The sequence below is a fragment of the Platichthys flesus genome, chromosome 9 (assembly GCF_949316205.1).
Source record: "Platichthys flesus chromosome 9, fPlaFle2.1, whole genome shotgun sequence".
In the NCBI taxonomy this organism is placed as follows: Eukaryota; Metazoa; Chordata; class Actinopteri; order Pleuronectiformes; family Pleuronectidae; genus Platichthys; species Platichthys flesus.
Genome location: NC_084953.1, coordinates 22,283,005 through 22,299,570, shown reverse-complemented (window position 1 = coordinate 22,299,570; position 16,566 = coordinate 22,283,005). Strand labels below are relative to the sequence as shown.

The following is a 16,566-nucleotide window of genomic DNA, read 5'->3' as shown; positions in this document are numbered from 1 at the left end:
ACTGTTCAGTTCAAAGTTTGAAGCCTCTGTTGACTTTTCTTCTCTCTCTCTCCCTCTCTCTCTCCCTCTCTCTCTCTCTCCCCCCCCCTCTCTCTCTCTCTCTCTCTCTCTCTCTCTCTCTCCCTCTCCCTTTCTCCCTTTCTCCCTCTCCCTCTCTCTCCCTCTCCCTCTCCCTCTCCCTCTCTCTCACTCTCTCTCTCTCTCTCTCTCTTTCTTCTCTCTCTCTCCCTCTCTCTCTCTTTCTTCTCTCTCTCTCTCCCCCTCTCTCTCTCTCTCTCTCTCTCTCTCCCTCTCCCTCTCCCTTTCTCCCTCTCCCTCTCCCTTTCTCCCTCTCCCTCTCCCTCTCCCTCTCCCTCTCTCTCTCTTTCCCTCTCTCTCTCTTTCTCTCTCTCTCCCCCTCCCCCTCTCCCTCTCCCTCTCCCTCCCCCTCTCCCTCTCCCTCTCCCTCTCCCTCTCCCTCTCCCTCTCCCTCTGTGTGTATGTGTGTTTAACATGTTTCTACAGGTCATTCTGCTTGCAGTCTACTGCAAAATGCTCACACACAAAATGCTAAACCTGACACTCCCTTTGCAAGATGACTCATCAAATCTCTTACCTGTTCACAAAATGGAACTCGTGTTTTCATTTGGTACACACAGACATTTTTTTCAAATGACACACACATACCACTCATTGAGTACACACAACTAAGCATTTGCTTGCACACTACCAAGCATTTACAGCACACTGAGGTGCAAAACTGAAAACACAATCATCAAAATGGAACACACCATATGAATGACAGTGACTCTGGAGAATGAGCCATTTCTCCTTTCCTAAAATGTCCACTTTTTTCATAGTCAAACATAAAGCAGCACACAAATATGCAGCATAAAAAGGTTTATTTCGGTACACATAGAGAACAGTACAGTAAACCGGCCTGCTCAACCCAACCCCCCCCCCTTCACAAAAATTACAGTTTTTCACAATTGCTTTTCCGGTCCCACTGGTTTTCATTCATATACCTTCCACCACCAAGCTGAAAATAATTCCTCAATGGGATTCAGAAAAGGAGAATAAGGTGGAAGGTATAGAACGGAGAAATGGGGGTGGTCCTGGAACCACTCACGCACTTGAGCTGCCCGGGGGAAGCTCACATTGTTCCAGACCACAAACTGATCGATCCGCTGTGGGTCATCTATCTGGCCAGGTGGTACCAGCAGGTCATGCAGGCCATCCAGGAAGAGGAGGAGACGGGCTGCGTTATAAGCCGATAGGTGGGCATGACGGTGCAAGACCCCATGGTGATTCATTGCAGCACACAGTGTGATGTTCCCACCACGCTGGCCAGGGACCTCAACGATGGCCCGCTGGTTTCTGCCCTGTTGCCTCCTCTTCACCAGGTTGAATCCCACCTCATCAATAAAGATGTACTGGTACAACACATTAGCTTTGTCATGCTCCTGGATCCACTGACACAGACAGCATGAGAATGCAAGTTACAGTATGGACACAGAGAGGTCAACACAGTGGGCTACAGTGAGACAGTGTAGAAAATGAACAATATTGGCTTACAGGTACAATACATGCATGTGTCAGTGCTGAATGTTGGTACTTACAAGCACAAGCTCTCACTGTAACTCCTTCAAGCCTGTGTTCTGTTCAAATGGGACCCTGAACACTTGTTTCATCCACATGGCATTCCTATGAAGAATACGCTCCAATGTAGAGACGCTGACGGTCTGGACGTTTCTAAATGTAGCATGGTCAGCCAGGATCCTAGTTTTTATTTGTCTGAGTGTGATAGAGTTGTTCTCACAAACCATATCTACAGTTTCAGTCTCCTGTTCGGCTGTGTTAATGTGGTGAAATTGCTCAACAGACCTGAATGTTTTGAGATTTGAGTATTTGTGTGTTGTAGGTTGATGCTTTGAGATTTTACTTGAGAAGTGTGTGCAACAACTGAACATTGTGTGTAGTGTTTTGACAACAAGGTGATGTGTAATTGACATCAGAGTGTAAAGAATGAAAGTCAGTGTCTAATGCAGATAAGGGAGTGTGAAGTAGTGCCAAATTGGGTCGAGCGATTGGTACATGAAGTGAAGGTTGTGCAAATTGTGCCGAATTTTCGCTTTTTGGGTGTTAACAATTGTGAAAAACTGTAATGTACTTTACTTAAGTAGATTTATTTTCTGGTGTTTCTTACTTTTACTCCACTACATATATCAGCAGATATCTGTAACTTCTTCTCCACTATGCATTGTGTTACATGTTCACACTGTCGTTATATATTTATAAAAGCTAAAGGAGAATCGATCCAATCAGAGTTTTAGATTAGACCCCGCCTCCTGCATCAGCATCATCACCAGGGAAGAAGAAGCTCATAGATAAAAGAACGGTGAGAGATTAAGTTATGACTTCATATATGACAATATAAGAGTCTGTACTATTCATGTATTAAACAAAATATATATTATGAACAGTTGATAACGTACCATTTTTAATACTTTAGCCTAAGTACATTTTAAAGCATGTACTTAAACAATTTAGGTAAACCTGTGAGTACCTCCTCCATTAAGGTTAAAGGCTGATGTGTTACACTGTACACCATTGTAACTTTTCCAGTTCTAAAAGGTCCCCTGTCTTTTCTGCTGTGCACTTTATTGTCCACCATACAGTTTCACACCCAGTCAAAATGTTATTATTTATTAGAGCTAAGATAGATTTCTGTCTGTTTGCAGGATCACACAAAACTCGATAAGATAGAAAATATGAATATCCTTGTGGTATTTTGACCAAAATACGTTACAGATATTTCATTAAGACCCCAAGAAACTATATCAACTGTGGTAAAATGGGCATAATATGTCCCCTTTAAAACAAGATAATAATAACTGTGCATATTCTAAAACTAGAGCGTGACCGGCAGCTCAATCTCTCTCTTCAAGTCTGTATTTCCCGACTGTCCCCTGTGTGGCTGCAGGCTGCTCCGGCTGTGCGTCTATTGGCTGTATCCTGTGGGTGAGGATGGGTGAGGCTGTGAGGAGGAGGAGGAGGAGGATGGGAGGGGTGAGCTTGACGGATGGAGTCTGACAGGATGCAGCTTCGCCTCAGCGGGCTTCTCCTCCTTCCGTCCTGCCGGCACGATGCGCTGTGCGTTATGACGCCAGGCCGTTGGACGAGCGCATTACGTAGGGCAGCTGGAGCAGCCTGGATGCTCGCTCTGTGTTATGTAATGTAGTGCATCGGATGCTGCAAAGGGACGGACGGCTGATCTACTAACGACCGACGGTGTGTTGGCTTGTGAGTGACCTCAGCGAGAAGCGAACAATGCTGATAGTGCGTCGGTGTTGCAGAGTGATAGAGCCCGTGCGGACACCGCCAGCCTCTCCCTGAGGCGCACAGACGGCTGGAATCTGCAGAAGCTGCATTTTTAATTCTCCTGCCCAACCAGAAGCAAGTCCCTCTTTCAATCCGTGTCCTCTGTCTGTGGAAATAAGCCAATGCAGGTTGGTTTCGGAGACGCATCCAGATCACATTTATTTCTCCATCGCAGCGGAGTGATCGGTGGTATAAACAATGGCGGGTCCCGAGCAGCAGCAGCAGCAGCAGGTGGAGGAGAAGGCAGAGCACATAGATGATGCTGAGATGGCTCTGCAAGGAATCAACATGCTGCTCAACAACGGCTTCAAGGAGAGCGACGAGCTCTTCAGGAGATACAGGTGAGATTATCTTGGATTTATTGTCAGACTTTATGTTGCACGCATTGATCTGTAATTGCACAAGGACTAATAATCTCCAAGAAAATGCTGCAAGTGGCTAAACATTGGATGTAACTCAGGGTACTGCATGTACGGACTGAACCAATGGCTTCAAACATATATTATCATAACAATATAATTCAAATGAAGGGTTTTGCTTTGGGAGGCTATTGATCAGTGAGTGAGGGTCTATGGCCCCCGGGTGTCTTTCCTGCCTGGAATTCCCTGAAGCTTCCTCCTGACACAGACCACCTCCAACTGAGCATCTGGCATTTTCATTCCCTTAAGGTCACAGGACTATAAAATAGATTGATTTGTATTTATTAATCAGGCATCATCACACATTGTACAAGAATATCTTATATTCTTGTACTTGTCTATATATATTACATTATATATTAACTCAAAAGACTACCGTCTAGACCGTATAGTCTGCCGTTCTATATTCTTATTAAACTAAGCTCCCCTCCATTATTCATCAACAGCAACAATCAAAACACTGCACATCTAGGCTTGAGCCTGTGACCAGCATGTGGATTATTTTATCTCTATCTATAAGCCACTTGTTTTTACTTTAACACAAAGTCATTGACATCAGTCATGAAGTGTTTACTCTGTTCCCGAGAAGGAAAAGTTAGGTGTTGCTCCCTCACGTTCCCCTCAAGATACTGTGCTGGAAATGACTCTGACCCACTCAATACATACAGACACAAATTGTCACAAAACACTGAATGGGTTAAAGGAAAATGGATTGTATCAGTGAGGTGTCTTGTAGAACAAAGTTTACATATTGCTTATGTAGCATTTTTGGAGGTCAAGATTTTCAAACCAATTGATCCAAGTCCCTGATCAGACTGATCTGCCCGACACAAATAACTTAACGTGCATTGTCCATTTGAGACTGGAATTTTCCGACCTGCTGGCGCCAGGAAGGCACCTACACCAGAGACAAGAGGATCTGTATCTGTACATGATTATGAATATGTGTAGTAAAATGATAACCAAAGTCTCAACATTTTAAAGGTACAATTCATACTCCTGAGAGAGAGTGTTGCTAAGACTTCTGTATTGCACGACCACGAGTGAGATCTTATTGCGATTATCATTTTCAACAATTGTTTGTGTCTTCTTTGTTTTGCGGTTGTTTCCTCTCTCTCTAGGGGCCAGAGCCCACTGATGAGCTTCGGGGCCAGTTTCGTCAGTTTCCTGGTGAGCTTCCTCTCACATGGTCATAAAATGATAAAATAGATAAAACCGCAGATGAGTTTTAAGAAATGGTAAAACAGCTATAAATATATTTAATTCAGCAGCAGAGCCCATATGGTCAAGGCTAATTTTTTACCCTCCAGGAAAAAACACGTGGCATCAAGGTCTGAAATGACCCAACGTGTCAAACTGACTGCAGCCTTGTCACCACTGGCATCCTTTCCTGTGCTTTTTCCAGCCATTAACATAATGGATGCATCTTCCTCTGAAGATCAGTACTGCTCTTGCAGGGAAGCACATTACTTTAATGCTGTGCCCATCACTGATGAGCGAGGGAGAGTTTTCACACACACACACACACACACACACACACACACATAGCTGTCACTGGCCCTCGTGTCGACACTACAAATCATATGCAGGCATAGATGATGTCATCCACATGCTAAACAGCCCTGAAGGCAGTGGGGGTGGGGACTTCTGACCATCATGGCAGGCCTTCATATGTGCACAGTCATAATTAAATGGAGAACAGCTAATATTGTAAGTGGGTGAAACCATAGGGCCTGTTTCTAATATTGACTAAAATAAACAATATATCATAAAATATTTCCTCCTACCCTCATGTGTGATTTTTTTATCATATCAGAGATTTTTTTAATTCTGCCCCAAACACTCAGCTGTATAGATGTCACCGTGTTTCTCCATTCATTGTCTCACAGAAAGAGCCCTTTGTTCTCGCCGGCTTGTTAAGACTCTTTGCATAACACTCCTTCACTCGTCGACGAGACAATCCAATATCAGATCTAATAAGACTAAAATGTTTCTATTCACCATATAAGACCGTGTGTAAGGGTTTCATGCTGCATTTCACTGCAGAATGCAATGATGACTTTTGAGGAGGAGAAGATGCAGACGGCCTGTGATGACCTGAGGACTACTGAGAAACTGTGTGAGAGCGACAGCGCCGGAGTGATAGAGACAATCAGAAACAAGATAAAGAAGAGTGTGAGTGCAAAACTGTGCATGCACGACATAGAATACAATTTCACTAAAGCTGCTTTCAGACATGCACTGAACTCCCAATGATAGTTCTGGAAGCCGAAAGTGGCTGTATGTGTGTTCGCAAATGTCCAAGTGTCTCCAGACTTTAGTCCCCTGGTAAAGACTGAATGTCCGAATGAGCCCTTGCACATGAGGAGATCCTCTGTCGGGTTCACCACAAGTGACTGGGTGTTGATAACGTTTCTAACATGTGACAGATGGAACATTTAAAAAAGATAACAAATATCTACACATGTGGAAAACACTGACAAAGATGTCAAGAGCCTTTTGGGGATAAGGTTCAATGCCAGTGTTGATGTGCGGCAAACAAAACCATGTGATCTCTGCAGCAGAATCAATAAGTTACATCCTGCCTCTGCCTGCTGCTCACCCCCTCACCTGAACACTGGAGATTTCTGTATTGCTGAGAATACGTCTGAGCAGAGAGTCTCCTCCTGTGTTCATCATAGGTTATAGGTAAACTCCGGACCAAGTCCAGATACAATTGTATTCTCAGAAGTTCATGTGTTAAGTTTCTGTGAACAAACTAGTTTCAATTGCTGCGGACATCTGCTAACATCACAGCCAGAGCAGGCTACAGTACAGATAACAATGTTTACGTGGGGGGCATCAGGCCTTATGATGCAGGCCGCAGTGACATCATGCCAAACCTACTCACTGATTGAATTAGTACATCTGTGAAATGTAATCAGCAAGCTGAATGAGCAGTGTGGGGGCTGTCTAGTAGCTCTGGGGAGGAACTTCCTGTTCCTCTGGCGTGCAGCCAGTGGGGAAACAAGTTGCAGGGTGCATACAGATTAATGAATCTGTGTGTGTGTGTGCGTGTGTGTGTGTGTGTGTGTGTGTGTGTGTGTGTGTGTGTGTGTGTGTGTGTGTGTGTGTGTGTGTGTTGCAGATGGACTCTCAAAGGTCAGGTGTTGTTGTCGTGGACCGCCTTCAGCGACAGATCATCGTTGCTGACTGTCAGGTGTACCTCGCAGTGCTCTCCTTTGTCAAACAGGAACTCTCTGGTAATTCAAAAGAACCGACAAAATGTGTGTCTCTCATGATAATCAGTATTTGGAGCACTGTGTCACCATGGTGATGTCTGTAAGCATGTACTCACACCTGATGAACACTATGACAGCTAATATAGAAAGTAGAGAGCAGATTATATAATTGGGAGGATCTCTACAAATGTGAATAAGGAATAACTCTTTTGTGAAATTACTACACCTCTGTTATGGATTCTTATTTTCACTTTTACGATTGGTATTTGCAGATACTTCAAATATGAGAAGGACACTCAAGAGATTTAGAATTGCATTATTATAAAGGATTTACAGGAGACATATTCAAAAGAGAAACGGTCCAAATGGAAGGCCCGAAATATTTACTTTAAACACTTTATTCTTATATTTGATGTCCTTCGCTTTAAAATTCCCATAATGCAACCAATAGCAGGATTCGCTAGGCCCTCTGATATGACATCACCAGGGTTTTTGTCAGATATAAGTAAGCTTTCTCCAACGCCACGAAAGACAAAATATAGGAGTTTTCCCAGTCTGAGTCAAAGTCCCTGTTATGATTTAAGTTATCTGGAGTTGTAAAACTGGAAAATGTATTCAATGAAGTTCTGAAACTATTGCCTAGTTAGTTAATCAATTGAAATGACAGAATTAATCATTCTAATTATTAATCAGTCATGTTTTCTAATTGTAATTTGAATATTTTTAGTTTGATCTATTGTTCAGATGCATCATGCAAATATAAGTATTGCTAATAAAGATTTGTTGCTTCATGAATTATTGTAAATTATGGACTTTTCTTGAATGTATCTAGTTGCTTTTTTCCATTCACAGCCTACATCAAAGGAGGCTGGATTCTTCGTAAGGCTTGGAAAATGTACAACAAGTGCCACAGTGACATCAGCCAGCTGCAGGAGACCTGTGAGCGCAGGGCCTCTGTCACCCAGGACTCCCTCTCAGCAGACAACGCCAACCACAACGCCCCGGTGGAGAACGGCGTGACGCCCGAGGCCCTGGACCGACTCAAGGGCTCCGTCAGCTTCGGCTACGGCCTTTTCCACTTGTGCATCTCAATGGTGCCGCCACACCTGCTCAAGATTATCAACCTTCTGGGTTTTCCCGGGGACAGACTCCAGGGCCTGTCCTCCCTGATGTATGCGAGCGAGAGCAAGGACATGAAGGCGCCGCTGGCTACGTGAGTAGGCTCAACCAATATCATTTCTTAGCCTTGTCATTTATAAGGCTCTCCTTTATTGCATATGATGATAACGTATGTCTCATATTTTGCATATATTTCTTCTCGTCCTAAATTCGATTGCTATTTAAAACTGAGTATTTCAGCTGCAGAAACTCACAAGGTTGCTGTCCTAGATTATTCAATCATATGAGTTCATCTTCATCAGCAGATTGTCGTTCTTTCTCGATGTTGAAAGTGAAAGTCGACCAAATAATCTCACTGCAAGTGTCAGTAGTAGTTCATTCAGTAGCAGTGCAGGAGCTTTGCAATATGGGAAAGAATCAACACAGCGCTTCTAAGAAATGTAAATTCCATGACCACTGGGAAAACTCAATCTGCTATTGAAGTATGAGCTTTTAAATGAAACCTCAGTTCTAATGGTTTGTTTACCCGTGCATCCATTGTATGTGAACCAACATGCCAGTGCCCTTTTCATCTGTCGGCTCATGAGCATGTTTACTTTACCTACATGTTCAGGTTAACACACAATAATGTTGAGATTCAAGTTTAGTCTAAGAAGACTCTGCTGTTGTGTTGCTCAGGTTGGCCCTCCTGTGGTACCACACGGTAGTGCTTCCTTTCTTCGCTCTGGATGGCTCTGACACACATGCAGGGCTAATGGAGGCCAAGGCTATTCTGCAGAGAAAGTCGGTGGTTTACCCCAACTCATCGCTCTTCATGTTCTTTAAAGGACGGGTTCAGAGGCTAGAGGTATGAACCCTAGACTCAGGGCGGATAATATTATTATTAGCCTTATTATCAATGATGACTGTAACCTTTGACAGAGTTCCGGCTTTGATAGTCTAGTCTGTGTAGCTGAGTAAAGACATGAGTTGTCAAGTATAAATATATATATAATATTTATTTTTATTTATTTATTTTTATTTATTATATATATATATATATATATATATATGGCATGTAACACAAATATTTCTAAAGAAAAATCTATAACTAATCAGCATCAATAACCAACTCCTGTTCAAACATATATAACTAATATGCATGAACGATGGTTCATCTCTCATCACGTTTGATCAAGCAGCTACCTACCTAGATGCGTGCCTAATTGTTACCTGTTGGTGTCTGTGTTCTCTCCCGTGTCCCCAGTGCCAAATCAACAGCGCTTTGGCCTGTTTCCATGATGCTTTAGAGCTTGCATCAGACCAAAGAGAGATCCAGCATGTGTGTCTCTATGAGATTGGTACGTGTTTCCTCACCAGGCTCTGTGATATACGGGTACGAGGTGTATGGTGCAGAAAATGATTTGTTTTGTTCTGTGTGCTTGTCATCGTGTTAGGATGGTGTAGCATGATAGAGATGAATTTTGAAGATGCGTACAGGTCGTTTGAGAGACTGAAGAACGAGTCTCGCTGGTCACAGTGCTACTACGCGTACTTAACCGGCGGTGAGCCTCACACACACAAGCAGATGCCTGCACTGTTGGAATGCTTCCAATCGGTGTCCTACAAAGTCCCTTTTGTCATTTTGCAGTGTGTCAGGGTGCTTCTGGCGACCTAGATGGAGCGAGTGGAGTTTTCAAAGATGTGCAGAAGCTCTTTAAGAGGAAAAACAACCAGATAGAGCAGTTTGCTGTCAAACGGGTGGGTCTCCATGCAAGCGTTACCTTTTTTCTTTTCTCTTTCACAAGCCAATATAAAATTGTACTTCTCTGTCTGATTTCTGCAGGCTGAGAGATTGAGAAAGATATCTCCCACCAGAGAGCTATGCATCCTCGGTGTTATCGAAGTGCTTTATCTGTGGAAAGCACTTCAAAACTGCTCCTCGTCTAAATTGCAGATAATGAATCAGGGTGAGTGTGACCTGCATGACTCACACCAGCATAACCACGTTAGCTGCTGTCAGATCTCGACGAATTTGATTTTATTTCTGTGTGTGATAAAATCCTCTTGTGTCTGCTCAGTGTTACAGAGTCTAGATGATGCTTCGTGCAGAGGCTTGAAACATCTCCTTCTCGGTGCCATTCACAAATGTCATGGGAATATAAGAGACGCTGTTCAGGTATCAGCCCACACGAGTACTGAATCAGCACATATGATCTAAACTGGTGATGTTACTCATCGTGCTTTTTGTGTCCATTCTCTGTGGGATCCAGTCACTCCAGTTGGCTGCTAGAGACGAGTATGGACGGCAGATCAACTCATATGTTCAACCATATGCTGTCTATGAACTGGGATGTATACTCCTTGCCCAAGCTGAGGTCAGTCAGTTGCACATAGTGTTGGTATTTCTGTAATCAGCTCAGTGCTCGTTCTAAACCAGAGTGAGGTTAGAAAATGTGTTCATCCTACCTGGTTTATCTGCAGTGAAGATTTCATAGTCAATGTTTTTCATTCGTAACCTGAGATCGGCCAGCCTGTCATTATTAGCTGTCTCTAGGTCAAGGAAGGTTATTCAGGATGACCGGACTTTCTCCATCAGGGCCCTGAGGCTCTAGAACTTCCCGCCTGATGATATTAGAATCGCTAACTCATTACCCATATTTACATCGCTGCTGAAAATATATTTCTATATGAAAGCGTTTCTAGCAACCGATATCTAATTCAGACACTACTGTATTATTTTAACTCCTTTATTCCTTTTATCTCACTTTTATTGCAGCCATAATTTATGTAGTTCTAAAATATGGCAGCTTCTGGCTCTGCTACCTATGAGGGTAGGTATTCAGTGTAGTTAAAGAAAAGGCATAGAAGTAATGGTGTCTGATCTACTGAGCGGGCCACATGATTTTCATAGCACTGCCATACAAGCAACTAGCCAGTCGGATTTACCTTCAGCCCCAGCGTACCCTCAGACTCGGCTTTTAACGTTATTGCGATTAAAAGGCTGAAACGCTTGATGACGCCAAGGTAGAGCCAAAGATGATAATCTTCATAATAACAACCAGTCCATCAGAGCTCAAAAGGGATGTTCATGAAGCACTTTGTAACCTTGTTTGATAAGTGCTATACAAATAAAGCTGTTATTTTGTGACGGAGATCAGCACCCGAGAATGTTTGTGTCAGTTCGATTCGGTGAAATGAAAAAAAAGGGTTAGGGTTAGTCAGGATTCGACATCCTGTCTAACCTTAACCTGTCTAATGATCGAAATGATCGAAATAGCAAATTTGACCAGTGGTTTGACTCAGCTGTCGACCATTGCTGTCTAACCCCCCCCCCGCCTCACAGAGCACTGGTTTCCTGTAATTCAATTTTTATTAATATTGGATGTATCATGTGTCCAAATCCCACTGCACTTTGCTGGGCCATTAACAGCACACATGCCAAGTGTGGAGCTGAGTAGATAAACGGGGGGGGGGGGGGGTTGTTAATTGCTAGGTCGATTCATTATTGAATTCTAATGAGGCTCCGTTATAACCCACTCTTTTTTTTATTTACTTTGCAATCCAGACAGTGGGAAAGGGAAGGTCATTGCTACTTCAAGCAAAGGTAAAATATTCACATAGTCATCATCTCTGTTGAAATTTACTTTGTGTCATTCCACATACAGTATATTGAATGTCCGAAACATCTCTCTGTCACGTTTTTAGGAGGATTTTACGGGCTACGACTTTGAGAACCGGCTTCATGTCCGCATCCACTCCGCCCTGGCCTCGTTGAGGGAGGTAGTGCCGCAGTGACTCCAGGAAGAAGCCGTGACAGCTCAAGCTGTGCTAATGGTATTTTGAAGACACGTTTTTAAGCCATTCGAACCAACTCTTTGACATCCCCTTGAACGGGCTCCTGTGTTTGTCATTCTTATACAGATGCAAAGAAATACGCTTGTTTGTCGTCTTCCTCTTTAAACAGCCTGGGATGAGGTTTCATCTTTGTGCAGACATGCCAAACTCTGCTCTATATATAGGCTTATATATATTATACTTAACTATACTGTAACTTATCTTGTTGTTGACCAGCAAGCTAATAACCAATTACATCTTAAAACGTGGTTCGGGCACAAAATAGTTAAGTTATGGCCCCAACTAGATTATGTTTAGTTTCAATTTAACGTTTAGGCTCATTGATTCCCCTTCCACTTCCTGTCTGTATGCTAACCGGGACTAAACATGTCCCTGGGCTACGTCTGAACTGGACGCACAGAGATCAAACTGTTGTGAATTCTCGACCTGGAGAAAGAGAACAAACAAGTATATTTCCTCGTCTCTGTGACTGTTCCTTTACGTGTTTTCCGCACCCTAATGTTTAAGCTAGCTAGTTAACAATTTTCCTCTTGAACTTGTGTGTTTGGAGGATTTCAATTCCACCCGTTCAGTGAGCAATTCAGCACGTAAAAGTAACATTCTAAAGAGATCGTACCGTTCCTCCCTTCATAGTAACTTTATAAAGTGATAAAAGATTCAGATAAAAGTGTTTTCCACATTCTGTTATAACATGCAGATGACTTTTTAGAACATCTTCTCCAAATAATTCAGTATAATTAATTCCTTCGCCATATCACATATCATGAAAACAGTTAGGGAATTTAATTTAAATCCGATAATTGATTTTATACGTTCTTTAAAAATGACCAGCAGTTATTCAAAACATAGTGTCCTGCTCATAAAAATGGCCAAATCTGCTTGTCAAATTGCAAAAGGACGTGGACACATATCACACAGGGGCAGCTTGTATTCACGATGGACTTTAAACAATAAACCTCGTAGTCTAATTAGAAACTGTTCACCTAAAATCACACATACTGTCGTGACAACTAGGCCTGCTGTGTCTCACCCAAGTAGTTGATACATGTATAGTAAATGAGAAATCACAAACCTTCACAATGATGTTATATGAAAACAAACGTTGATCTGTGCACTATGCATTGTATGGCAGGGGGGCAGCGTCTTTATTGAAGTCAAATGTTCCTGTGTGTCCATCTGTTCCAATACATCAAGGTATTGTACTAAATGCAGTACTGTAATGTTACCACTGACTGGTGCTGCTACATGTCAGCCTAACAAACATTTATTACTAATAACTTATTTTGTTAGTGTTTTAGTGATACAAGCTTTTTAATTCGTCCATAACAGTGAAGAGGTAATTTATTACATAGCCGAAAGTTGTACTTTTACGAGCATCATGTACATCATGCTATTTTAATGAGTCGATGGTAGTGTGATCAGGCTGCTTCAAAAATGTGATCTTGAATTCCATAGTGACTGAACATCTCAAACGAGTTTCACACTGTACATATGAATTATTCTGTGCAGGGTATCGCCAGCTGAGTAATGTTCATCTGAGCAATATAATCAAGAAGAGAACATCTTCATTTACAAAGGCTCTCAACAACAACTATCTGTGTTTATCTTCCAAATTCTTAAGAAAATGGATGGATTTGTTTTTGCTCACAGTAAGCTGGTCAGTCTAAGCCAGTCATCCCCCTTTGGTTGTGGTGGATGTAAATTGTGGTATATGTTAAGAGGAGCACTGTGAGTGGTTGGTGCCAAGCAAGTGATGTGAACAGTGAAATGTCAGTAAGATGTCACTTACCTGCTGTACCAAATACTTCTGTCACGTTTTCCTTTTGTCATGAGATTTTGTTGAACTTGAGGCAACGTGAGGATGACGGTGTTCCAATGTGTCACTGAACTCTACAATAAACTGTTCTCCAATAATCTGACAAACTTTGTGCTTGTTATTATTAAATGTGACTTATTTTTGGTAAAACTGTACTGCTTTTTATATCAAATGGTGGCAGACCACCATCTGTTCTGTGCCTGTACCATTTAAGTTCTTCATAGGCCTGGTAAAGGGACTTGCACAAGTGAGCATCTGGCCTATAGAACCACTTGGAGACACCACAAACACTGGGTAGTTTTACATGTGACAATAAACTTTGATTTGATTTGATTTGATTTGAAGTTTATACCCCTCTTTTAAGGTAACAGTCACAAATTATTGTTGTTAAATGTCCATGTTTAATCACTTTGATATGTCTTATTGCCATGGCTGGTTGTTCACCTGGGTACCTGGATAGCGTTGGCAGCATAACAACGAAATAACCCCATTATGTTATAGTATCAAGTATAATGAACATAGTAAAGTAAGAAAATGACGGCATGCATAGCTAAAAAAATGTATTTTCTCAAGGTGTCTCTGCAAGACATGATCTAAAGCTTTTATCGGTCTAAATAATTTATGACCATTTACTGGGAATTATGTCTATAAAGTCAGAAAATGAAGTCATGTAGTGCAGTAATACGTTTAGAAAAATGACCTGCAGCTAATTTAGATAAACCAATGATTCAGCATCATAAAGTATTCTTGATATCAATAAGTGGAATTATTATTACCATGATTAAATTACTATTACTACCATATAAAGTTATCCCTGCCTGTCAGATGCTTTTTATCACAATTTACCTTTTATCTGTTTAATCTATGCATATATGTTTGTTCCAGCAGAGGGAGCTTATCTCACAGACCGAATGTGGGATGTGCTGTATTTTCCCATATCTTGATATTGAGTTATAACATCATGATATCAGAAGAGAATTTAGTAACACGAAGAAGCAAAATAATTAATGCAAATAATAAAATAAAAACAACAAACAAATTGTGATGTATCAAAATTCATAAAGATTCAATGAACCATGATTCAGTTATTACTGATTGTGTCATTTCCTGCGGATTGGTGTGTGTTTTTGTTACCTCTTTAGAACCTTTTCCAGCATAAACATTGACATCGTCAGGACCAGTAGACTTCATGGTGACCAAAGTCCAGAAGTCTGGTGAACCTAAACGTAATTTATGTGGTCCTGGTTAAGGTTGATGGTATGATGCAATGTGCGATGCAAAAGTGGGTAAAAAGGACAGCTGGACAGACTGTGTGTGTGTGTGTGTGTGTGTGTTTACGTTTTTCAAAGGGCTGTTTGAGAGTTAAGACTTGCTTAGGGTTAGACATCGAGTTGCGACAGTTAAGGTTAGCTTAAGGTGCTAGGGAATGCATAATGATGTTGAGTGTCCTCACTAAAATAGAACTACAAGGTTTGCGCGTGTGTGTTTAACTTCATAAAATAGATCTCATCTAGTTTTTTATTTTATAATCCTATAAACGTATTTCACTGAGCATGAGATGAGCAGCAATATCAACTTCATTGAATCATCCTCACATTTATAATACCCCTCGTGATATTTTTGCCCCTGTTGTTTCCATGTTGGATGTGAGCAGTGTGAGCTCTACATGCTCAGCTAGAGACCCAGCGAGGGCCTCTCCTCTCTTTAAGGAAACTTGTCTGTCACACTCCGCTCACTCAAACAATAAATTATTCAGGCCTCTGCACGACTGAATTTAGACATGGCAGAGCAGAGCTGGAAGGCTGAGCGGAGACAATACCACGGACTCCTCCTCCATCTTCCTGTAGTGGACGCTGGTCCTCCTAAATAAAGAAAAGACATTTCCTATATCGCTCACTTCTAAAACTAAGCCATCAACGTGGCCTACATCGCTTTAACACAGAAACAACAGAGTGTATCTGAGGATACTTGAACCAGTGACGTGGTGATTCAAGGGAGTGACATCATCCTTCTGATTCACACACACTTCTTACATTGGTTCTGCTGCCTTGATACACTGGGTTACACTTCAACCAGCGGGTTGTTTCAGTGTATGGATTACACCTTGGGGATTATTTGATAAAGCAGTCAGGTAGAAATGGGAGAGACAGAGAGGCCCCAAGAGGCTACTCATCAATCACATTTGGCTGTGTGTGTGTGTGAGAGAGAGAGAGAGAGAGAGAGAGAGAGAGAGAGAGAGAGAGAGAGAGAGAGAGAGAGAGAGACAGGGTAAGCTCAGTAGTAATGGTAGGACTGTGCAAAGAGCCAGGTCACAATTGAATTGTGTTTCTCTCAGCCTGAAACCTGAGATGCCAAAGTATCCTACCACAAGACAGCGAGTCCCTTTTGTCCCACCTTTGTGTTTTATCCTAATACAAGCTTGGTAATATACTCTCATGATATCCATCTATAGTTTATTTCAAGTTGTCAACATGAAGACATTTAAAAAACATAGAGGCACCTATTTGGCAGATAGTAGTCTTAGGATCTGGAGACGGGCAACAAGTCAAACGGTACTGGTCAGATGCTGGGCCTTGGCGGAGGTTTGTGCTCTATGAGTGCCTCTATGATATTTTTACTTTTAAATATGCATTTATTCCTTTATCTCAAGATGGACGACAGTGAAAAGATAATTTACTGATCTGGTAGTGACTACCTTTGTAGCCGCTTAATTAATATGCTCATAATTCCAATAGCGTGGGTCAGGTCACCTGTCCAAGGATACGTTCACCCTCTTAAGTCTGGTCCTCTCATC

The 16,566-nt window shown here is 42.0% G+C and overlaps 1 protein-coding gene across 1 annotated transcript; it reads left to right on the top strand.

Moving 5' to 3' along the window:
* The first annotated feature begins 2,507 nt into the window (after positions 1–2,507).
* Positions 2,508–13,870, top strand: LOC133961078 (tetratricopeptide repeat protein 39C). The gene is made up of 14 exons (XM_062396027.1): positions 2,508–3,701; positions 4,901–4,949; positions 5,826–5,954; positions 6,907–7,021; positions 7,853–8,213; positions 8,798–8,966; positions 9,366–9,459; positions 9,556–9,663; positions 9,750–9,859; positions 9,945–10,068; positions 10,180–10,277; positions 10,372–10,476; positions 11,667–11,705; positions 11,807–13,870. Exons 1-14 carry the CDS (start codon positions 3,559–3,561, stop codon positions 11,894–11,896), a joined length of 1,734 nt encoding a protein of 577 aa, XP_062252011.1. The 5' UTR covers positions 2,508–3,558; the 3' UTR covers positions 11,897–13,870.
* Positions 13,871–16,566: the final 2,696 nt, after the last annotated feature.